The 24,497-nt window shown below is 42.4% G+C and overlaps 1 protein-coding gene and 1 long non-coding RNA gene across 2 annotated transcripts; one reads left to right on the top strand and one right to left on the bottom strand.

Moving 5' to 3' along the window:
* Window positions 1-7,781: 7,781 nt before the first annotated feature.
* Window positions 7,782-9,977, bottom strand: LOC112249685. Its single transcript, XR_002953383.2, has 4 exons — window positions 9,933-9,977; window positions 9,518-9,839; window positions 8,775-9,347; window positions 7,782-8,656 (listed from the first exon to the last, which is right to left on the bottom strand). It is a non-coding gene; the product is annotated as an uncharacterized LOC112249685 (long non-coding RNA).
* Window positions 9,978-11,132: 1,155 nt separating this feature from the next.
* On the top strand, window positions 11,133-24,063 carry LOC112248489 (DNA-directed RNA polymerase III subunit RPC4). The gene is made up of 9 exons (XM_024417556.2): window positions 11,133-11,313; window positions 17,460-17,628; window positions 17,727-17,770; window positions 21,839-21,996; window positions 22,125-22,249; window positions 22,348-22,516; window positions 22,606-22,856; window positions 22,937-23,089; window positions 23,413-24,063. Exons 2-9 carry the CDS (start codon window positions 17,461-17,463, stop codon window positions 23,530-23,532), a joined length of 1,188 nt encoding a protein of 395 aa, XP_024273324.1. The 5' UTR covers window positions 11,133-11,313; window position 17,460; the 3' UTR covers window positions 23,533-24,063.
* Window positions 24,064-24,497: the final 434 nt, after the last annotated feature.

Genomic DNA, 24,497 nt, shown 5'->3' with positions numbered 1-24,497 from the left:
CACCGGCAAGATAGACGAGGTGGGGCGGACTGTGCATATTTGTAAACAGCTGGTGCACAAAATCTGAGGATGTCTCTAGATTTTTCCCATCAGAGGGAAAAAAATTCTAGATCACCTGTGCTCCATACACAGAGGCGCGTACAAAGCTCTCCCTCGCCCTCCATTTGGTAAGTCCAACCACAACTCTATCCTCCTGATTCCTGCTTACAAGCAAATATTAAAGCAGGAAGCACCAGTGACTCAGTCTATAAAAAAAGTGGTCAGATGAAGCAGATGCTAAACTACAGGACTGTTTTGCTATCACAGACTCGAATATGTTCCGGGATTCTTCCGATGGCATTGAGGAGTACACCACATCAGTCACTGGCTTTATCAATAAGTGCATCAAGGACATCGTCCCCACAGTGACTGTACGTACATACCCCAACCAGAAGCCATAGATTACAGGCAACATTCACACTGAGCTAATGGGCAGAGCTGCCGCTTTCAAGGTTCGGGACTCTAACCAGGAAGCTTACAAGAAATCCTGCTATGCCCTGCGACGAACCATCAAACAGGCAAAGCGTCAATACAGGGCTAAGATTGAATCATACTACTCCGGCTCCGACGCTCGTCTTATGTGGCAGGGCTTGCAAACAATTACAGACTACAAAGGGAAGCACAGTTCCGTACTGCATGGTGACACAAGACTACCAGACAAGCTACATCACTTCTATGCTCCCTTCGAGGCAAGCACACGGAGGCATGCATGAACATCAGTTTTTCCGGACGACTGTGTGATCACGATCTCCGTAGCCGACGTGAGTAAGACCTTTAAAAAGGTCAACATATACAAGGCTGCAGGGCCAGTTGGATTCCCGGGACTTGTGCTCCGGGCATGTGCTGACCAACTGGCATGTGTCTTCACTGACATTTTCAACATGTTCCTGATTGAGTCTGTAATACCAACATGTTTCAAGCAGACCACCATAGTCCCTGTGCCCAAGAACACAAAGGCAACCTGCCTAAATGACTTCAGACCCGTAGCACTCATGTCCGTAGCCATGAAGTGCTTTGAAAGGCTGGTAATGGCTCACATCAACACCATTATGCCAGAAACCCTGGACCCACTCCAATTTTCATACCGCCCTTACAGATCCATAGATGATGCAATCTCTATTGCACTCCACTCTACCCTTTCCCACCTGGACAAAAGGAACACTTATGTGAGAATGCTATTCATTGACTACAGCTCAGCGTTCAACACCATAGTACCCTCAAAGCTCATCACTAAGCTAAGGATCCTGGGACTAAACACCTCCCTCTGCAACTGGATCCTGGAATTTCTGACGGGCCGCCCCCAGGTGGTGAAGGTAGGTAGCAACACATCTGCCACACTGATCCTGAACACTGGAGCCCCCCCCCCAGGGGTGCGTGCTCAGGCCCCTCCTGTACTCCCTGTTCACCCACGACTGCATGGCCAGACACGACTCCAACACCATCATTACGTTTGCAGACAACACAACAGTGGTAGGTCTGATCACCGACAACGACGAGACAGCCTATAGGGAGGAGGTCAGAGACCTGGCCGGGTGGTGCCAGAATAACAACCTATCCCTCAACATAACCAAGACTAAGGAGATGATTGTGGACTACAGGGAAAGGAGGACCGAGTACGCCCCCATTCTCATCGACAGGGCTGTAGTGGAGCAGGTTGAGAGCTTCAAATTCCTTGGTGTCCACATCACCAACAAACTAGAATGGTCCAAACACACCAAGACAGTCGTGAAGAGGGCACGACAAAGCCTATTCCCCTTCAGGAAATGAAAAAGATTTGGCATGGGTCCTCAGATCCTCAAAAGGTTCTACAGCTGCAACATCGAGAGCATCCTGACTGGTTGCATCACTGCCTGGTACAGCAATTGTAAACGCAAGGCACTACAGAGGTTAGTGCGTACAGCCCAGTACATCACTGGGGCTAAGCTGCCAGCCATCCAGGACCTCTACACCAGGCGGTGTCATACCCTGATGAAGACAGCTTGGCTGTCAAAACGTTGGATATTACATTTTTGCATCTGAGCTCCTAGAGTGTGCGGCTGTATTTTATTTTCAAGGTGTCAGAGGAAGGCCCTAAAAATTGTCAAAGACCCCAGCCACCCCATTCATAGACTGTTCTCTCTACTAACGCATGGCAAATGGTACCAGAGTGCCAAGCCTCGGACAAAAAGGCTTCTCAACAGTTTTTTACCCCCAAGCCATAAGACTCCTGAACAGGTAATCAAATGGTGACCCAGCCTATTTGCATTTGATTAGCTAACACAACGTGCCATTGGAACACAGCAGTGACGGTTGCTGATAATGGGCCTCTGTACGCCTATGTAGATATTCAATTAATAATCAGCCGTTTCCAGCTACAATAGTCATTAACAATATGAACAACGTCTACACTGTATTTCTGATCAATTTGATGTGGTTTTAATGGACAAAAAACTTGCTTTTCTTTCAAAAACAAGGACATTTCTATATATATATATATATATATATATATACTGCTCAAAAAAATAAAGGGAACACTTAAACAACACAATGTAACTCCAAGTGTGTAATTGTGTGTGATTGACTTGTAGTTACATTGTGTTGTTTAAGTGTTCCCTTTATTTTTTTGACCAGTGTATAAAACGAAGCAAGATTCAAGACTTTTCAGCTAAAATGATTATATTGAATTCTTGCCATCAACAAAATGTTGAATATTTGGGCCATAAAATCATCGAAGCTCTGCAGATTTTGTTGTGAGGATGCATAATCAATAGACCATTTATTTTTGTATTGCTCTCAAGGTAGCCTGTTTCTGGTCTCAGGTTCAGGAAAGGCTGAAAATGCATAACATTGATCTAAAATTGACCCTAGAAATAGGGGGTCTGCGGTTTGGGTAATGGAATCATTTTAATCCTTTGGAGAGGGGGGGACTGTGGGAGGGGTTTCGGATGGTTGAGGGACAGCTCTTGGGGAACTGTTGGGGGATCTTGGAGGGTTCAAGTCTCCGTTTTTGGACTGGGAGATCTGTCGAAGTGCCCTTGAGCAGGGTGTGATTACAAAGTTATGTCCTGAATGTGACCAGTTTATTTTGGATGCAATGTTCAGACATTCACAGAAGTAGCGACAGCATACACAATCATCCAAACGGAAAAAGTAGGCTACATTAGTCCCAGCGTTAACTGAGGAAAGATAGACGTGACAGAAGCGGTCATATTTAGATAACTCTCGGCTGGCAGAAACCACAATATGAATTAGCTAATAGCAATTACTGTTTATAATTATTCACATCTCGGGTGAGCGCAACATTGATCTCAATAATTGAGTAAAACACTTTCTAGAAATCGAAAGTAATCCGACGAGGGGTACTTTCTACGCACCACCATGTTTGTTTTTTCGTATCAACCAAAGATAAGAGTAGACAAGATGAATCTGGTCTGTTCGCAGTATTAATGTTAAAAGGGGTGTGTCATCTACAATCATTCACTTCCCTTCATTCACTTCCGGAAGTTTACTCGAAATATGAGTGAACCAATCTTTCACCTTATTATACCATCCTTGGTCTGACAGCCGTTTACGTGACACCCAGAATGCGTTGTTTATTGTCAACAAACATGGCGCAACACATAGCTGGAAAATAGCTCGACATTAAAGGGAACACTTAAAGTACAACCTTCAAATAAGTATTTTACGCACATCATAGCTGTCCATTACAATCTATGCAGTAATCGGAATGAATTATTTGTCATCAGTACTTGAAAACATTAAAAAAAAAAAAAAAATGTGACAAATTAAATTTGATTTGACATCAGATTTCAAATAGCCTAATTACGCCAGCAAAATTGGTATTATTTCACTTACCAATTTTGCTGGCGTAATTAGGCTATTTGAAATCAAATCAAATGTAAGGCAAGTCAGTTACGAACAAAATCTTATTTACAATGACGCCCTAGGAACAGTGGGTTAACTGCCTTGTTCAGGAGGCAGAACAACAGATTTTTACATTGTCAGCTCGGGGATTCGATCAGGCAACCTTTACAGTTACTGGCCTAACGCTCTAACCACTAAGCTACCTGTCGCCCCACATGCATAGAATACAACAGGTGTACACCTTACCGTGAAATGCTTACATGCAAGCTTTTAACCAACAATGCAGTTCAAGAAATAGAGTTAATAAAATATTTACTAAATAAACTAAAGTAAAAACATGTAGTCAATCAATACGTAACACAAGAAATGTACATAACAATAACGAGGCTATATACAGGGGGTACCGGTACCGAGTCAATGTGCGGGGGTACAGGTTAATCAAGGTCATTTGTAAAGTGACTGTGCATAGATAATAAACAGCGAGTAGCAGCAGTGGGGGGGATTGAACCTGTTAAGGAGCCTTTTGGTACTAGACTTGGCGCTCCGGTACCGCTTGCCGTGTGGTAGCAGATTGAACAGTCCATGACTTGGATGACTGGAGTCTTTGACAATTTTTTGGGCCTTCTTCTGACACCTCCGAGTATATAGGTCCTGGATGTCAGGAAGCTTGGCCCCAGTGATGTGCTGGGCTGTACGCACTAACCTCTGCGCCTTCCGGTCAGATGCTGAGCAGTTGCCATACCAGGCGGTAATGCAACCGGTCATGATGCTCTCGATGGTGCAGCTGTAGAACTTTTGAAGTATCTGGGGACCCATCACAATTCTTTTCAGTCTCCTGAGGGGAAAAGGTGTTGTCGTGCCCTCTTCACATCTATCTTGGTGTGTTTGGACCATGATAGTTAGTTGGTGATGTGGACACCAAGGAACTTGAAACTCTCGACCCACTCCACTTCAGCCTTGTTGATGTTAATGGGGGTGTTACAGATACAGGTATCCTGTGTGTATTTCTTTACTCTCCTTCTCCCCTACTCACAGGTGGCAATCATCATTCCCTAATCGGTCGCCAATCAGTCGCTAATCAGAAGAGACACCTGCTCCTTTTCCCTTACCCAATCACATCCCCTTTCCCTTGGTTTAAAAGTATCCCAATCAGTTCTTTCTGGAGATCTCTCTTTTGTTTTTGCACCTACATGTCACATTGTCTGTGATCATTGTATTGTTATGGTGTATGGCTGTTTGTTGGTGGGAAAAGGGGATAACCAGACAAGTTGCCCATGGGCCTACATTACCCGTAGGAAAACAGTGTCTAAATACCCTAGATAGAACTGGGTGGACCACCCACTGTATTTTTGGTTAGTTAGCTGTTCTTAAAGCAGGCTAGACTAGCTTAGGGGTTTGTTTGGATATTTTATTATTTCTTTCCTTGGGTCCAGCTCGGCCCCTTTTTTTCCCACACCCCACTGTGTGTTTGAAATAAACCTGAAGTGTTTGACAGATTTATGTTGTCTGTGGCTTTTCGTTCTCACGGTTACTTTTTTACTGGTATGATTTGCATGAGATATGTTACGGGTCTTGTTTCCATCCCCCCTAGACTGCAGGGCAAAAGGTGTTCGTAACAGGGGGCCTGTTCGGCCCTCCTTTTCCTTTAGTCCACGATTAGCTTCTTTGTCTTGCTCACATTGAAGGAGATGTTGTCCTGGCACCACACTGCCAGGTCTCGGACCTCCTCTCTAAAGCTGTCTCATCATTGTCGGTGATCAGGCCTACCACTGTTGTCAACAAACTTAATGATGGTGTGAACAGGGAGTACAGGAGGGGGCTAAGCACTACCCCTGAGGGGTCCCAGTGTTGAGAATCAGTGTGGCAGATGTGTGGTTGCCTACCCTTACCACCTGGGGGCGGCCCATCAGGAAGTCCATTTATCCAGTTGCAGAGGGAGGTGTTTAGTCCCAGGGTCCTTAGCTTAGTGATGAGCTTTGTGGGCACTATGGTGTTTAACGCTGAGCTGTAGTCAATGAACAGCATTCTCACACAGGTGTTCCTTTTGTCCAGGTGGGAAAGGGAAGTGTGGAGTGCGATTGAAATGAGGTAAAACAGATTTAAGTTTGCCTTCATTAAAGTCCCCGACCACTAGGACCGCCGCTTCTGGATGAGCATTTTCTTGTTTGCTTATGGCCTTATACAGCTCGTTGAGTGTGGTCTTAGTGCCAGCATCGGTTTGTGGTGGTAAATTGATGACTACGAATAATATAGATGTGAACTCTCTTGGTAGATAGTGTGGTCTACAGCTTATGAGGTATTCTACCTTGGGCGAGCAATATCTCGAGACTTCTTTGATATTATACATCGCGCCCCAGCAGTTATTGACAAATAGACACACACCCTCGCCCCTCGTCTTACCAGACGTAGCTGCTTTGTCCTGCCGAAAAACGGAGATAGCCAGCCAACTCTGTCGTCGTTCAGCCAAGTCTCAGTGAAACACAAGATATTAGTTTCTAATGTCCCGTTGGTAGGATAGTCTTAATCGTAGATTGTCCAGTTTGTTTTCCAATGATTGCACGTTGGCCAATAATACAGAGGGTAGTGGTGGTTTACTCACTCACCGACTAATTCTCACAAGGCACCCAGACCTCCGCCCCCGGCATTTCCGTCTTTTCTTCACATGAATGACAGGGATTTGGGCCTTGTCTTGACAAAGCAGTATATCCTTTGCATCGGACTCATTAAAGAAAAAATCTTTGTCTAGTTTGAGGTGAGTAATCGCTGCTCTGATGTCCAGAAGCTCTTTTTGGTCATAAGAGAGACAAACAAAATAGCAGTTGGTTAGGAGCCTATAAAATTGTAGCCATCCCCTCCAGCGCCATTAGCGGTTCAATGTATCTTTGAAAATAAATTTCAAGTTCAATGAGGGCTATGCTTTACTGGACAGTGTTGAATATAGGCTAAGTCATAAAATGAGAATAGGTTATAATGAAATGCCCCTTGACAAAAACAATCAAATGTTGTCATGTTAGTATTGTGCTCACGCTGCTAGGCAAAAACAGTAGATCTTGCCTATGTAGATTAAGATGATGGAAAGGTTTTGTAAATCAGCTTCAACCACCTGAAGATTGATATTCATTATTATTTTTTTTAAATATGGGGTAATTTGTAGAATGGGAAATATAGATCAGAGATGGGCGGTTAACTACCTCTAGGCAGGTCCTATTTGTGACTGACCAGCTAAAATCGGTCTTATGTCGCAAATTTTGAAATAGTTTACATTTTTTTTTTTTTACATTGTATAAAAGCTGAGACTCAGAGCTACAAAATGGTATATCATACACTGCATTTTTTAGGAGCAATGGGAAAGTTGATAAACTCACTTTTGAGAAAAGGGCCTTTGAAAGTTGTTACATACTGGAGAGCTCCCATTCAGCATTGTTCACACCCTCTTAAACCAGCCCCACCCATCTCTTTAAGGATTCACATGTGAGGTCATGTGCTAAACAGTGTGTAGTAAAGATTAAGACTAAAAGTAGTAGTAGCCTACAATGAGGAACAATTCCATATAAACAGTGTCCAGATAAAAATGTTCTAAATATTAGATGATACGTTCCCAGACACACTTGTCTAAATTGATGGGTCATGTGAAATAAATGCTATAACCCCCAGCCACATCTAGTGGTGGAAAAAGTACTAAATTGTCATACTTGAGTAAAAGTATAAATAACTTTAAATGCCTCATAAAACCAGACGGCGCAATTGTATTTTTATATTGACGGATAGCCAGCGGCACACTCCAACAATTTACAAACTAAGCATTTGTGTTTAGTGAGTCTGCCAGATCAGATGCAGTAGGGATAATCTCTTGATAAGTGTATGAATTGGACAATTTTCTTTTCCTTCCTTTCCTTCATTTTGGGTGTCAAGGAAAATGTATGGAGTAAAAAGTACATTATTTTCTTTACGAATGTAGTGAAGTAAATTTGCCAAATATAAATGGTAATGTACAGATACTACTTAAGTAGTACTTTGAAGTATTTTTACACCACTGCCCAAATGCCTTCACACCAGTACATTAGCATACTTTATATACTGTTACACATATCACATAAGTTAAGGCCATGCAAACTGAGTTGAAACCTGCGTGAGGTGCACATGTACAGTACATAAACAGATTCATGCGCCATATTTGTGGTGGACACGTGATACGGTCACATATTTTTGTGGTATGTCAAGTCATGTTACGACCACACTTATCAATATTTTGCTAAGTCTTGCTAAGTGACTGGTCTCTACAGAAGGTGTACACGGTACAGCCAAATGGTTACTTGCAATATCAGAAATAGATATATTGTCAATATACATAAAATATACAGTATGTACAAGAACAATATCAATAACGATATCAGTGATAGACGAGAGTTAGCAGCAGGATAAAAAAAATTGTAGCAGCAATGTACGGCGTGTGTTGAGAGTCATTTGAATAGAGGTAGTGCTGATGACTGGTCCATCCGAACCACGCATGAACAAAGGAATCTATATTCAGAGAGCCTATTTCTGTCCTGCCCTTGACTTTGGTGCAGGGCATGTGATGTCCATAGCCTCTTCATCGCAAAACTCCCTGATCTTCTCAAAAAGATAAGTTTGTCTAGCTGTATCCAGTCCAGGTGGTGCTTGTACAGGCAGACCATCTATGGGAGGAAGAATGTCAGCGTTGGAAACCTGGTCCCAACTGAGCGCTCCAACCAAACGCTCCTTGGCGACAACACCAGACTCCAGAGCATCGAAGCTGTAAAACAGGAAATAAAAAATATTAGAAGACATTACAACCTTGCACAACATCAATGCACCTCCCAATTTTAGATAATAAGAATAACCTCATACAATGCAATGAAAATGATATTCACCTGAAGAGCTGGTACTGCTTGATCTGTGGCAGTGGCCTGAAGTATGGAGTCGTACGAAGTCAGGTGTTATTGCCAGCCATAGCTTTCCACCAGTACCATCCTCCAGTCCAATCAGCTGTGGGATGTTGACCCGTCACAGTGCTGGTGTTGTGAAGGACAGCAATCTTAGACAGTGTTCACTCTGGTCTTTCTGAAGCGCTGCTTGATGAGGTCGAAGCAACAGTCGGGGGCAAACTTGGTGTGGCCTGTGATCAGGAAGTGAAGGTCCAGACCGGGGTGGAGCTAGTGCATGGTCCACCAGGCACAATACCAGAGCACAAACTTGTTCTTGTTTTGGCCACTGCAGTTATCACAATTCAGGTCCACACGTGTTTCCTCAACTCTGTAGTTGGTGAAACAATGGTGCATGTAGTTGATGACTGTACTGCTGCCTTTGCTGGATGACATGCATTCATCAATCAAGTAGTTGACTTGTTGTGGTATTCCTTCACAGCAGACACCAAACAAGCCACACTTGCGAAGAGTTAAAAAGTAGATTGGACCTGGCTGCATAGGGTCAGAAGGATAGTGCACCTGCAAAAAACAAAAGAACATTAAGACAAATTGCAATGAATTGTCTCACCCCTGTCATTGTCTTTACACATTGAAATGTATTTGCCTGCCTCCCATATTATATATTTATTATCTGTTTTTTGGTGTATATCTATGTCCTTAATCAGTATAAAGGAGGACATGTTGCTTACTTGTTGAGCAAAATTAAAGATGCAATGCATCCTGATGTCTTTGCTTCCTGGTTCAGTAGGGGCCCACTGAGACAACTGCAGGTCTTGACAGCTGGTCTTGCAGTCAGCAACCACCTTCTGGTAGACAGGCCACTCACTCTGAACAAGCAGGAGATGTTGCTCTTGCTTCTTCAGCTTGGCTGACTTAACAGCTTCTGGCAGATTTGATAGTTGTTCCTCTGGCACTGCCAGCACAGGTCTGCCCTCGGTTTAGTGCTTGAGATGTGGGGCAGCAATTTTCTACACAGATTCCTGAAGGAAGACAGCCCGACTACACGTACCTCTGGAAAACAGACAAAATGTGAGATCAATAAAAGTAGTGCTAATCATGTTGGAGGTCAATTAAATAATCAAAATGTGTTTATGCTTTACATACCAAGTGTTGTCATCGATGATTGATGAAGTTCACCACTCGCAGCAAGTCCTCATGCTTCAGGTGTAACCAGCAAGCGTTACCTTGGAGTCTTTTGTTTAGACATGTAATATTAGCTAGCTAAAAAAAATGAACAAAAATCCCAATCCATAGAGTAACGTTAGCAAGCCAGCCATCTAACCTCCGCTAACGTTAGCTAGTTTACAGCATGCTTTAACTTGGACTCTTTTGTTATTAAGCCATGTAACGTTTTTACCTAAATCAGGGATTTCCTCATCGTCTGATTCATTTTCAAAGTCAGAGAGAGTTAGCATGGCACGATCGTCCTCCAGAAAGTAGTCCATCACAACTTTTTCCCACTGAAATGTGTTGATAGCGCCTGATAAATTCAGGGCAGAAATGTTATTGAGAGCAGTAGTAACATATTTGCAGTTCTCCATGGCTAATGTTATACAGTATCTTTCGAGAGACACAAGTGCAACACCGCAGACCAATCCAAACTCCTCTCTCCGCATGTCCAGCCCACTCATTATCTCAGCCAATCATGGCTAGCTGGAAGGTTCCTGCTTTCATTGTGGCTAAACCAACTAGGCTCGTAATTTAGCCATTTTATTTGTATTTACAGATTATATACAAAATTGATATTAAGGCACATGAAAGTTCACATGTTCGAGTAGGCATTTATGCTAAAAAACGCATATTGATAAAAACATATTGTTTATGTCCAAAAGGCTCTCCTGTGAAGTCGTGACTTGCGACATATGCCTAGTTTCCTGAATTGGGTCACATTTTAGAGGGATAGTTCAGCCAAATTAGTAATATGTTGGTTTCTTGTAGACAAGGAGAGACTGAAATCCATCCTATGGCTACAGTATCATTAATATTAGCATGTTCTAATGAAAGAACAATCTAATTCAATGTCCCCCAGTTAGCATACTATAAAGCACATGCCCAAATAATCTCAAGGTAACTTCAAACCAAGTCATCGGGTTTTGAGTGTGTATTCAATTTTAAAATAATCGTGACTACACCCCCCGGCTAAGGGTGGTGTCAATCACATTCCCAATAGAAAATATCACTCCAAACTACGGGATCTTCAAAAGTTAGCAGCACTGATGATTGATTTACACACTCCAGTACAGTAGGTGGCGACATGCACCCCCAACCAACCGCCATATTGAAGTAGAAGTAGAATTCCGCGCACGTGATCCGCGAATAACACAAGTCTGCCAGGACTAGCAGTCATGGCGCTATACTGCAGATAATGCCGACTTTTCTTGTTGACCAATGACGTAAGAAATCGCCACGGATTTGCTTATTGAAGGGGTGCAGTCAATTTAAACGCAATTTTCTTGGTTTGGTGAACATCTAAAGAAGTAATCAGGTAATTTGAATAATTGAAAAATATCGAAAAAGCATTGTCAGAGTCATAGCTAGCTAGATAATGTAACCAGCATCCATTGCTGACATGTGTTGACAGTAACTCCTTGATTAGCTGTTATACCAATGGCCTAACAAAGTGGCTGTAAAACTTGAAGAATTTGGTATCAAAGACAAACATTAAAGGCGCGCTCTGTATTAGCGCAATATACTTTATGTAGCCTAACTCTACCCTTACTCCTTAAGGTCCAAAGACCTTGTACGTTAGACGTGGACTGGCTCTGGCAGCCAAATACTTCATATAAACGTAAATCGATTCTTTCAATTGCGATACGGTTCTAGAAACAACGTCATAGGCGGTGCATGAGTCAAGTTTGGGGGAGTACATTTTCACCATAAAAATAAAGCATTCCATGTATCATCGCATTTGCTGACTTATGTAAAAGAGCCTACTATTCGTAATGTGATGAATAGATTGGATCGTCATGATTTAGGCTAATAATATAACTCAATCACTGTTAGCTCTGTTGGTTCCTACAAAAGCACAAAACATGTACATTCTAGCCATCTTTGAAAAGCAAGTCAGGTAAAGAGCTTTTTTGTCTTAAAGGGGCAGTGTTAAACATTTATGCCAATTTTGCTAGCTAGCTTGCAGTTGCTAGCTAATTTGTCCTGGGATATAAACGTTGAGTTATTTTACCTGAAATACACAAGGTCCTCTACTCCGACAATTAATCCACACATAAAACAGTCAACCAAATCGTTTCTAGTCATCTCTTCTCCTTCAGGCTCTTTCTTCTCTGGACTTTATATGGCGATTGGCGTCTAACTTTCATAAAGGGGTATTACCACGATCGACCGACCTCCGTTCATCTTCCAATCATGCACGTGCCATCTCCTCATTGGTTATCTGCTTCTATAAACCAATGAGGAGATGGGAGAGGCAGGACTTGCACCGCGTTCAGCGTCACAAATAGAACTGACTTCTATTTTAGCACTTGGAAACGCAGACGCTCGTTGGCGAGCGCGAGCAGTGTGGGTGCAATGATTGACTAACATGTATGTGTACATTTATTTTGCAACGCTCACTCACGCGACGTGAGCGGTGTGGTCAGGGTCCTCAGCTTCTAAACTTGGTTCTTTCCCATGCAAAGCTAACTTCGCTTACCTTGCTGTAATCACTACTGCCCTTGTGTGTATCTTTGCCATTCAATCACAAACATCAAACTACACCCCCAAGACAACTTGGGGCCTTTCTTAATGAACATGGATGAAAAATGAGGCCAAATCAGGGAGTGCAGTCGCCCTAACAAAACTTGCCTGGCCAGAAGAGATACTATGGTCTATAGGCGCTAAAGATAGTAGCGTCGATAAATGGGTTACATGCATATGGACTCTCCGTCATATTTATACTCCAACATTTTGGATGTCAGATACAATGTTTAATATGAGGGAACAGTATAGAACAGTGTTTCCCAACCCTGGTCCTTGAGTTGCCCCAACAGTACACATTTGTATTGTAACCCTGGACAAGCACACCTGATTCAACTTGTCAACTAATCGTCAAGCCCTCAATGAGTTGAAGTTCTTTTTTTTTTTTATAAGTATTTGGACAAATTCACTTCGTGTATTAAAAGTTTAGTATTTTGTCTCCTATTCTTAGCATGCAATGACGACATCAAGCTTGTGACTACAAACTTGTTGGATGCATTTACAGTTTGTTTTAATTGCTTCGGATTATGTTTTGCTCAATGAGAACTGAATGGTAAATAATGTATTATCATTTTGGAGTCACTTTTATTGTAAATAAGAATAGAAGATACTTCGGAACACTTCTACATTAATTTGGATGCTACCACAGTGGTAACCTTAGGATTTTCTTCAGCAGCAGTGTCAAAGTTGGCGTGGGGGGTGGTGGGCATAGCTAATGGCATAGTCTCCGACCAAAATTTGAGGCCCCCTCTTGGCCGCAGAGGCAAAATGTTGCTGTTTTAAAGTTAATTTCCTTCAATTCAACACATTTTGCATGCTTTTAAATTGTCAGAAAAAAAAAAAAAAAAAATATATATATATATATATATATATACACACACAGTGCATTTGTGAAGTATTCAGACCCCTTCACTTGTTCCACCTTTTATGTAACAGCCTTATTCTAAAATGGATTAAATTGTTTTTCCCCCCCCTCATCAATCTACACACATTTTTGCAAATGTATTAGAAATAAAAAAACATATCACATTTACATAAGTATTCAGACTAGGGATGAACTGTATATCGGTGAACATATCGGAAGCTTCCGATATTAGCTAAAAATGCCAACATTGTTATCGGCCTGATGTCTAGTTTAACGCCGACGTTAAAAACTGATGTCAAAGATAGCGTGCATACCTATATAACGTAGGTACATTACGTAATGACGGCACGTAAAATTTTGCATTACACACGTGCAACACAGCATTCCAAACCTAGCCCACACAATGTTGACTGCACGATCCACACAGCAGACAAGTCGAGCAGTCATTTGAAAGAGTAAGAATTTCAGCGAGACAACTCAAAGGCGAAATCCATTAAAGCCAAGATAATGGAATTCATTGGCCTTGACAATCAACCATTCTCTGTCGTGGGTGATGTTGACTTTCGCTGACTGGTCGAACACCGGTACACACTACCAAGTGAGCTATTTTTCAGATGTTTCCCTACCGGAGTTACACTGTAATAGCGTCACTGCTATTAGCTTTTTGACATACATACTATGGAACGCTGTTTGGGTCTTTGCGTGTCAAAATGGATATAGTAGCACTGTCGACAGCTGTACAAAAAGGTCTGCAAACACTGGCCACGAACGATGTGTTTACAATACGGCGTTGGTAATAAAGCATAATTTGTTTGACCGCAACTTCTGGGGTAGCTAGATTTAGCTCGGTACCTAGCTAGCACCATTACAACCAGCCTGAAAACGGTGACCAGTAGAAACTGCAGTCATTTTCATTATTCTTAGAAATGATTTAGGAGTCCTTGTAAGTATTAGCTAGGTTGCCACTTGTTGTTCGCCTATTGAAATGAAACTTCAGTTCCTGAAAATAAATAGCTAGCCAGCTACTTAACCCTGCTGCCCAAAACTAACATTATAAGCAGCCAGCTAGCTTGGTCTGGCTAGTTAGACTCGACCGGACAGGGTTATGTGTTGTGAATCTACCACAAAGATTAGGCATAATAGTGGAATTTGCGGTTTGCCTTCAAAATTAAAGTATGTCATTGACAGTGATGCAAATGAATACAAATAGTAGAATTATGCCATACTTTTATTTTGAAGGCTACCCCCAAAGTCCACTATTGTGGCTAATCCTTATTGTGGCTAGCTTCACACAGATGGGTCCGACCACCATTAATCAAATAAGAACTGTCTTATAAATTAGGGTTATTTTAATGACACCTAGCTATATAGCTACTGAAACAGATTATGTTGTGTATTTGACGCATGTCGTCAAACATACACAAAGACCCAAACGGCGTTCCATAGAAATCCTGGTTGAGAATGAAATGACTGAACAATGAAACAGTACAGCAAATAAGTGAAAGAAATTGGTTTTGATTTATGTTTTACTGGTAATGGGGACATATGTAAATGCCAACAAAATAACTTATTTACAATGACAGCCCGGACGACGCTGGGCCAATTGTGTGCCGCCGTAAGGGACTCCCAATCACGGCCAAATGTGATACAGCCTGGTTTCGAACCAGGGACTGTAGTGACACCTCTTCCAGACGCGTCCGTCTCTGTGTGTGTGTGTGTGTTAACTATTTAACTGTACTAGAATGCTTAAACGGCCGCAAAAAAATTTAATATCGGTGATCGGTATCGGGTTTTTTTTGCAAGGAAAATGTCATATTGGTGCATTACTAATTCAGACCCTTTACTCAGTACTTTGTTGAAGCACCTTTGGCAGTGATTACAACCTCGTCTTCTTTGGGTATGACGCTACAAGCTTGGCACACCTGTATTTGGGGAGTTTCTCTCATTCTTCTCTGCAGATCCTCTCAAGCTCTGTCAGGTTGATTGGGCAGCGTCACTGCACAGCTATTTTCAGGTCTCTCCAGAGATGTTCGATCGGGTTCAAATCCGGGCTCTGGCTGGGCCACTCAAGGACTTCTGAGATGTGTCCCGAAGCCAGTCCTGCGTTGTCTTTGCTGTATGCTAAGGGTCGTTGTCCTATTGGAAGGTGAACATTCGCCCCAGTCTGAGGTCCTGAGCGCTCTGGAGCAGGTTTTCATCAAGGATCTCTGTACTTTGCTCCGTTCATCTTTCTCTCGATCCTGACTAGTCTCTCAGTCCCTGCCGCTGAAAAACAACCCCACAGCATGATGCTGCCACCACTATGCTTCACTGTAGGGATGGTGCCAGGTTTCCTCCAGACGTGACACTTGGCATTCAGGCCAAAGAGTTGAATCTTGGTTTCATCAGACCACAGAATCTTGTTTCTCATGGTCTGAAAGTCCTTTTGGTGCCTTTTGGCAAACTCCAAGTGGGCTGTCAGGTGCCTTTTTTACTGAGGAGTGGCTTCTGTCTGGTCACTCTACCATAAAGGCCTGATTGGTGGAGTGTGCAGAGATGGTTGCCTTTCTGGTAGGTTCTTCCATCTCCACAGAGAAACTCTGGAGCTCTGTCAGAGTGACCATCAGTTTCTTGTTCACCTCCCTGACCAAGGCCTTTCTCTCCTGATTGCTCAGTTTGCCTGGGTGGTTCCAAACTTCTTCCACTTATAAATTATGGCGGCCACTGTGTTCTTGGTGACCTTCGATGCTGCAGATGTTTTTTTTATACCCTTCCCCTGATTTGTGCCTCGACAAAATCCTGTCTCGGAGCTCTACAGACAATTCCTTCGACCTCAGATGTTGTTCCACTTTTATTAAGGGGCCCAATGTGTGCCATGAAAATGCACCCCACACCACCACCACCAGCCTGCAACGTTGACACACAACATGATGGATGCATGTATTGTGGTTTCTGCCATACCCTTGTCATCCCATCAGTGTAAAACAGCAGGATCCAGGCTTCCTCAGTCCAGGCAATGTTTTGGTTTTCATTCCTTAGCCCACTACAACCGCAGTTTCAGCAAAAAAAAAGAAAGAAGTGGAACTCTTTGGCTGCCATACCCCATTTGTGTCAAGGTACGATGAGTTGTGCATTCTTTTATGGATCTTTGGGCACCAATGTTGTCCTGGACTGTCAGTTGACTAACTAGCCCATCTGTTGCTCTGCACAAGTCAGCCTCCTTTGTCCTTTTTCATCAGTGAACTGTTTTACGACCACTGGTCTTGATTGATTTTACAGGTGACATCAATAATGGATCATAGCTTTATCCTGATCAGTCAGTCACGGAAAGAGTTTTGTTTTGTACACTGTGTACATCATTGGTTTTGCCAAGGGCCGAGAAGATTCTTAGTTTGAGCTAGTTTCCTGCAATCCTACACATTTGCCATGAGGTTGAGAGAAAATTTGCAGTTTTTCTTTAGAGCCAAATTTCCTGAAATTCTATATCTGAGTGACTAAAATATAATAACAAAATCAATGAGGCCTCATGCCATGACATTTTGGGAATTTTAGATTCTCCCTGACATTCTCTAGTTTTTTTTATTTTGGTGATTGTAGGTTCTCAAAGATCTTATTGAAAAATAATTAGCTCCAATATATTTTCTACTTTATATTTGGTTTGAGTCGTTTAAGTTTACACTGAATGTGTTACCATCCGAGTGGCCTGCCACTGTTAAATGAATATAGGGGAAACAATGTACCATGATTATGGATAATTATGAATGAATCCAGAATAATGATGAATGACAAAGTAAGAGGAACAATGATCATACCCCCTAAAACATTGTGACCTCCACTCTTTTTGGCAATGGTGAGAGGATAGCAGTTTTGGAGGCGCATGATCTTCAGATAAAATCGCCTGATATGAAACATTTGATCTCAAATCCAAAATGCTGGAATATAGAGCCAAATCGACACATTTTTAGCTTAACTATCCACTTAAATGCAGAGGGGAGTATAGGTGTTCTTATGAAGACTTCTTGAATAAAGGTGTGTGGATAGTTGTCATCTGTTTTTAGCTTTTCAAATAAATTCTTTCTAATTGCGTTGTCCAGGATGGCTGAGCCAGGCTCAAGCAACCCCGGTGGCCCTTCTCACACTCCGGCAACGCCCGGAGGGAGTGGCAGGGGTTTGGTGATGGGACGCCGGCTACCAGCTACTATCTCCCCTGGCCGTCTCCCTTCCATGCGCTCCAGAGACCTCACCCTGGGAGGTGTGAAAAAGGTAGGCTCAGTGAATTGTATACCGTGTTTAATGGTCTCACCAGAACTTTTGTATTTGTTTAACGAAGTAAATCTTGACTCCCATGTTTTATCTTTCAGAAAACTTTCACCCCTAACATTATTGGCCGCAAAGCTAAAGAAGAGTAAGTTCAGTTGTTCAGTCTGTGACGATATATGAAGCTCTTTCATTGTCCTTGGTGGAACAAGAAATTGCCAAGAAACTGAAGATGTCGTACAACGCTGTGTACTACTCCCTTCACAAAACAGTGCAAACTGGCCCTAACCAGAATAGAAAGAGGAGTGGGAGGCCCCGGTGCACAACTGAGCAAGAGGACATGTACATTATGACTCTGGGATGCTGGCCTTCTAGGCAGAATTCCTTTGCGCAGTGTCTGTTCTTTTGCCCATCTGAATCTCTTCTTTTTATTGGCTAGTCAGAGATATGGCTTTTTCTTTGCAACTCTGCCTCGAAGGCCAGAATTCCGAAGTCGCCTCTTCACTGTTGACGTTGACTGGTGTTTTGCGGGTACTATTTAATGATGCTGCCAGTTGAGAACTTGAGGCGTCTTTCTCAAACTAAACACTAATGTACTTGTCCTCTATCTCAGTTGGGCACCGGGGCCTCCCACTCTTTCTATTCTGGTTAGAGACAGTTTGCGCTGTTCTGTGAAGGGAGTAGTACATCAAAATCCAGAAAATCACATTGTAGGATTTTTTAATGAATTGATTTGCAAATTATGGTGAACAATAAGTTTTTGGTCACCTACAAACAAGCAATATTTCTGGCTCTCACAGACCTGTAACTTCTTCTTTAAGAGTCTCCTCTGTCCTCCACTCGTTACCTGTATTAATGGCACTTGTTTGAATTTGTTATCCGTATAAAAGACACCTGTCCACAACCTCAAACAGTCACACTCCAAACTCCACTATGGCCAAGACCAAAGAGCTGTCAAAGGACACCAGAAACAAAATTGTAGACCTGCACCAGGCTGGGAAGACTGAGTCTGCAATAGGTAAGCAGCTTGGTTTGAAGAAATCAACTGTGGGAGCAATTATTAGGAAATGGAAGACATACAAGACCACTGATAATCTCCCTCGATCTGGGGCTCCACGCAAGATCTCACCCCGTGGGGTCAACATGATCACAAGAACGGTGAGCAAAAATCCCAGAACCACATGGGGGGGACCTAGTGAATGACCTGCTGGGACCAAAGTAACAAAGCCTACCATCAGTAACACGCTACGCCGCCAGGGACTCAAATCCTGCAGTGCCTGACGTGTCCCCCTGCTTAAGCAAGTACATGTCCAGGCCCGTCTGACGTTTGATAGAGAGCATTTGGATGATCCAGAAGAAGATTGGGAGAATGTCATATGGTCAGATGAAACCAAAATATAACTTTTTGGTAAAAACTCAACTCGTCGTGTTTGGAGGACAAAGAATGCTGAGTTGCATCCAAAGAACACCATACCTACTGTGAAGCATGGGGGTGGAAACATCATGCTTTGGAGCTGTTTTTCTGCAAAGGGACCAGGACGACTGATCCGTGTAAAGAAAAGAATGAATGGGGCCATGTATCGTGAGGTTTTGAGTGAAAACCTCCTTCCATCAGCAAGGGCATTGAAGATGAAACGTGGCTGGGTCTTTCAGCATGGCAATGATCCCAAACACACCGCCAGGGCAACAAAGGAGTGGCTTCGTAAGAACTATTTCAAGGTCCTGGAGTGGCCTAGCCATTCTCCAGATCTCAACCCCATAGAAAATCATTGGAGGGAGTTGAAAGTCCGTGTTGCCCAGCAACAGCCCCAAAACATCACTGCTCTAGAGGAGATCTGCATGGAGGAATGGGCCAAAATACCAACAAGTGTGTGAAAACCTTGTGAAGACTTACAGAAAACATTTGACCTCTGTCATTGCCAACAAAGGGTATATAACAAAGTATTGAGATAAACTTTTGTTATTGACCAAATACTTATTTTCCACCATAATTTGCAAATTAATTCATTGTAGGATTTTTAATGTGATTTTCTGGTTCTCATTTTGTCTGTCATAGTTGAAGTGTACTACCTATGATGAAAATTACAGGCCTCATCTTTTTAAGTGGGAGAACTTGCACAATTGGTGGCTGACTAAATACTTTTTTGCCCCACTGTAATTGCAAAAGGGTTTTCTAATGATCAATTAACCTTTTTTAAATTATAAACTTGGATTAGGTAACACAATGTGCCATTTGAACACAGGAGTGATGGTTGCTGATAATGGGCCTCTGTACACCTATGTAGATATTCCATGTAAAAATCTGGCATTTACAGCTGCAATAGTAATTTAAAATATGAACAATGTCTACACTGTATTTCTGTTACTTTAATGGAATTTGTAATAGCTTTTCTTTCAAAAACAAGGACTTTTCTAAGTTACCCCAAACTTTTGAACGGTAGTATGTGTGTGTGTATATATATACAGTTGAAGTCAGAAGTTTACATACACCTTAGCCAAATACATTTAAACTCAGTTTTTCACAATTCCTGACATTTAATCCTAGTAAAAATTCCCTGTCTTAGGTCAGTTAGGATCACCACTTTATTTTAATAATATGAAATATCAGAATAATAGTGTAGAGAATTATTTCTTTCAGCTTTTATTTCTTTCATCACATTCCCAGTCGGTCAGGAGTTTACATACACTCAATTAGTATTTGGTAGCATTGCGTTTAAATTGTGTAACTTATGTCAAATATTTTGGGTAGCCTTCCACAAGCTTCCCACAATAAGTTGGGTGAATTTTGGTTCATTCCTCCTGACAGAGCTGGTGTAACTGAGTCAGGTTTGTAGGCCTCCCTGCTTGCACACGCTTTTTCAGTTCTGCCCACAAATTTGCTATAGGATTGAGGTCAGGGCTTTTTGCTGGCCACTCCAATGCCTTGACTTTGTTGTCCTTAAGCCATTTTGCCACAACTTTGGAAGTATGCTTGGGGTCATTGTCCATTTGGAAGACCCATTTGCTTCAATATATCTACATAATTGTTCTTCTACATGATGTCATCTATTTTGTGAAGTGCACCAGTCCCTCCGGCAGCAAAGCACCCCAAAAACATGATGCTGCCACCACCGTGCTTCATGGTTGGAATGGTGTTCTTCGGCTTGCAAGCCTCCCCCTTTTTCCTCCAAACATAATGATGGTCATTATGGCCAAACAGTTCTATTTTTGTTTCATCAGACCAGAGGACATTTCTCCAAAAAGTACAATATTTGTCCCCATGTGTAGTTGCAAACCGCAGTCTGGCTTTTTTATGGCAGTTTTGGAGCAGTGGCTTCTTCCTTGCTGAGCGGCCTTTCAGGTTCTGTCAATATAGGACTCGTTTTACTGTAGATACTTTTGTACCCGTTTCCTCCAGCATCTTCACAAGGGCCTTTGCTGTTGTTCTGGGATTGATTTGTACTTTTCGCACCAAATTACCTTAATCTCTAGGAGACAGAACATGTCTCCATGCCTGAGCGGTATGACGGCTGCGTGGACCCATGGTGTTTATACTTGCGTACTATTGTTTGTACAGATGAACGTGCTACTTTCAGGTGTTTGGAAAATGCTCCCAACCATGAACCAGACTTGTGGAGGTCTACCATTTTTTTTTCTGAGGTCTTTGCTGATTTCTTTTGATTTTCCCATGATGTCAAGCAAAGAGGCACTGCATTTGAAGGTAGGCCTTGAAATACATCCACAGGTACACCTCCAATTGTCTCAAATGATGTCAATTAGCCTATCAGAAGCTTCTAAAGCAATGACATAATTTTCTGGAATTTTCCAAGCTGTTTAAAGACACACTAAGTTGAGTGCATGTAAACGTCTGACCCACTGGAACAGTGAATTATAAGTGAAATAATCTGTCTGTAAACAATTGTTGGAAAAATGACTTGTCATTCACAAAGTGGATGTCCTAACCAACTTGCCAAAACTATAGTTTGTTAACAAGAAATTTGTGGAGTGGTTGAAAAATGAGTTTTAATGACTCCAACCTAAGTGTATGTAAACTTCTGACTTCAAGTGTATGTATATACACACACATACAGACACAGATCTCAAGATGAATGCGCTAGCTGTAGGTCTGCTAAGTGACAAAAATTGAAATACAGTGCATGATTCTGAAATTTTTCCATCACATACTGGATTTTAGGAATATGTCATATGTTGAGAGTTTGACTTTCGTCTACAATAGGCAGAAGGTTGAGGGTGGACAAAGGAGGGAGAGGAGGGAGAACGATCGGGGTCGTGAGCGAGGTGGTAGGGGCGGTCGGGGCCGGGGACGTCCAGAGGTCATCCAGTCCCACTCTATCTTTGAGCAGGGGCCTGCAGAGATGATGATTAAGAAAAGAGGTATGACCGGGTCATTCATTCAGCTGGGATTCCATTACATGTTATATGGTGTAATATTTTGTGTAGACCATATTGATGTATTGTGATTTGTGTTTCAACCCATGAGTTTCTTCCTGTGCTCCAATCAGGTGGCTATGAAGGTGAGAGAGATGCACCAAGTGTGGGTCCCTCACCCATCATCAACATCAAGAAGGAGAAGAGGGAGACCGAGGAAGAGACCAAAGAAATTTTGCGCGCTCTGGAACGAGACAATGTGAGTCCTCCATGTACTTATGTCTCAACATGCTGTCTGCCTGTGCATTTATTCCTTGCCCACTTACTTAAAAATAATTGTCAACTAATTTCCACCAGTTCCTGGATGACCCTCACCTAAGGAGTGATGTAAGGAGCTGTCCTGTCCAGCTGCCCCTGGCTGTGTCAGGGTGGGGATTCAAGGAGGAAAGTGATGTGACAGCCTCCTCCAAACCAGACAAGACTGAAGAGGATAGTGAGGCCATGGATGGCACAAATGCAGTCAAAGGTAACAATAATACATGTCAGTTAAAATGAAACAATATGGCAAAACAATGGGCTCCAACTGTCTAGCCATGTGTCTCCCTCCCTCTTCAGTGAAACAGGAGCCAGAAGATGCGCTAGAGATAAAGAAGATGGAACCCACTTTCAGACCACCACCTCTCCCTGAGCCTGAAGTTTTATCTGAGCTGCTGGAGAGCTGGAGTCAGACCAAAGAAGAGGAGCTGTTCTTTATTCAGCTTCCTGACTCCCTACCAGGGCAGCCGCCCACCCAAGAGGTCAGGCCAGTGAAGACAGAGATGCAGTCAGAGGATGGACAGTCCATGCTTTTGAAAACGGAATCTCAAGTAGGTATTTAAATATGTGGTTCAGAGAGCAAGACTACTGTGTATACGATCAGTTTCCATGTCTGTCCTCTGTGGAATAGGAGGAGCAGCAGGAGGAAAACAGTTGTCATCTGAGGGACCTGCAGGAGGGTCTGGTTGGACGGCTGTTGGTGCGGAAGTCTGGTCGGGTTCAGCTCATACTGGGGCATGTCACACTAGATGTGGCTCTGGGAACCTCGTGTGCTTTCCTCCAGGTCAGAGAGAACAACCTTTTGGCTTCTCATAGTTGATTAAAATCATATGATGCACACCAGATGATCAGTATCAGGATGATGTCACTGGAAATACTTATCTTCCATCTTTTTTACTACAAAACATAGAAACCTGCCGTTTTCATGTTGATGTTGGGGGTGGTGCTGATGTTCTTTCAACATGATGTTGAAAGAAGTTGAATTTCCCTTTAAATCTTCACTTGTAGTTGTACAGTATGTAAACATATACATATTATTTTATGTTTGCCTTGTATGTCATTGTCTGACAAGCCCTATTTCTCCCCCCCCCCCTCTAATTACATTAGGAGCTGGTGTCAGTTGGAACAGGAGAGGGCCGGACTGGTGACTTGTCAGTGCTGGGACACATCAAACACAAATTGGTCTGCTCGCCAGACTTTGAAGCCCTGTTGGAGAACAGAGTGTGACGAACCATTAGGCAATTTCTACACTACAGTGGGGACCTAATCCAGAAAGACACACAGACCATGCAGTCCTGTATCAGGTCTATAAGGACAGTAGTACCACAAGCAGACAACACCCAGCTTTTTTCAGGTGTCCAATGTGGTTAATTGGTCCTGGAAAGTCGCAGAATGTGTAATAGAAAGTCAGAGCTCCTACCACTACTTTGTAAGAATAGACAGCTTGTTTACGGAACATTGTATTTATTTTTCTCTCTGCAGAAAGTGATAGGAGAATATATTTTGAGATGTGTTCTAAAAAATATGTGCTAAGTGACTCCAATAAATGGAAGGTACAGTATTCTCTTCATGAATGTGCCAAATGTCCTATTCCAGTGTTATAAGCAGATCATACTATCAGGTCTATGCTTGTGAGGGATAAGTGGGAAAAGTAATATTGCCCCTGTAGTATCCTGTAAACGCATACCTAAATTACTGGATGTAAGATGACATTTTACTTGGATGTAAGATGAATAAAAAGAACAAAGAAAAGTTCCTGTGTGCTTTATGTATTCTTCAGACCCCTTGACTTTTTCCATATTTTACATTACAGCCTTATACTAAAATGGATTAATCCAAAATGTTCATCAAATCTACACACCCCATAATAAAAATAGCAAATTTATTAAAAATAATTTAATTAAAAATAAACATACCTTATTTACATAAGTATTCAGACCCTTTGCTATGAGACTTGAAATTGAGCTCAGGTTCATCCTGTTTCCATTGATCATCCTTGATGTTTCTACAACTTGATTGGAGTCCACCTGTGGTAAATTCAATTGATTGGACATGATTTGGAAAGACACACACCTGTCCATAAGATCCCACAGTTGACAGTGCATGTCAGAACAAAAACCAAGCCATGAGGTCGAAGGAATTGTCTGTCGAGCTCAGAGACAGGATTGTGTCGAGGCACAAATCTGGGGAAG

Source organism: Oncorhynchus tshawytscha, linkage group LG04 (genome assembly GCF_018296145.1).
Source record: "Oncorhynchus tshawytscha isolate Ot180627B linkage group LG04, Otsh_v2.0, whole genome shotgun sequence".
Classification (NCBI taxonomy): domain Eukaryota; kingdom Metazoa; phylum Chordata; class Actinopteri; order Salmoniformes; family Salmonidae; genus Oncorhynchus; species Oncorhynchus tshawytscha.
Note: the sequence above shows the minus strand (reverse complement) of the source record. Positions and strands in the feature narration are given on the sequence as shown.

What these genes read in the sequence shown, in the direction of transcription:
- LOC112248489 (XM_024417556.2), top strand. Translation starts at nt 17,461, where the DNA reads ATGGCTGAGCCAGGCTCAAGCAACCCCGGTGGCCCTTCTCACACTCCG. An exon ending in TGGCACAAATGCAGTCAAAG is followed by an intron (nt 22,517 to 22,605) that starts GTAACAATAATA and finishes CTCCCTCTTCAG; the next exon opens with TGAAACAGGAGCCAGAAGAT. An exon ending in TTTTGAAAACGGAATCTCAA is followed by an intron (nt 22,857 to 22,936) that starts GTAGGTATTTAA and finishes TCTGTGGAATAG; the next exon opens with GAGGAGCAGCAGGAGGAAAA.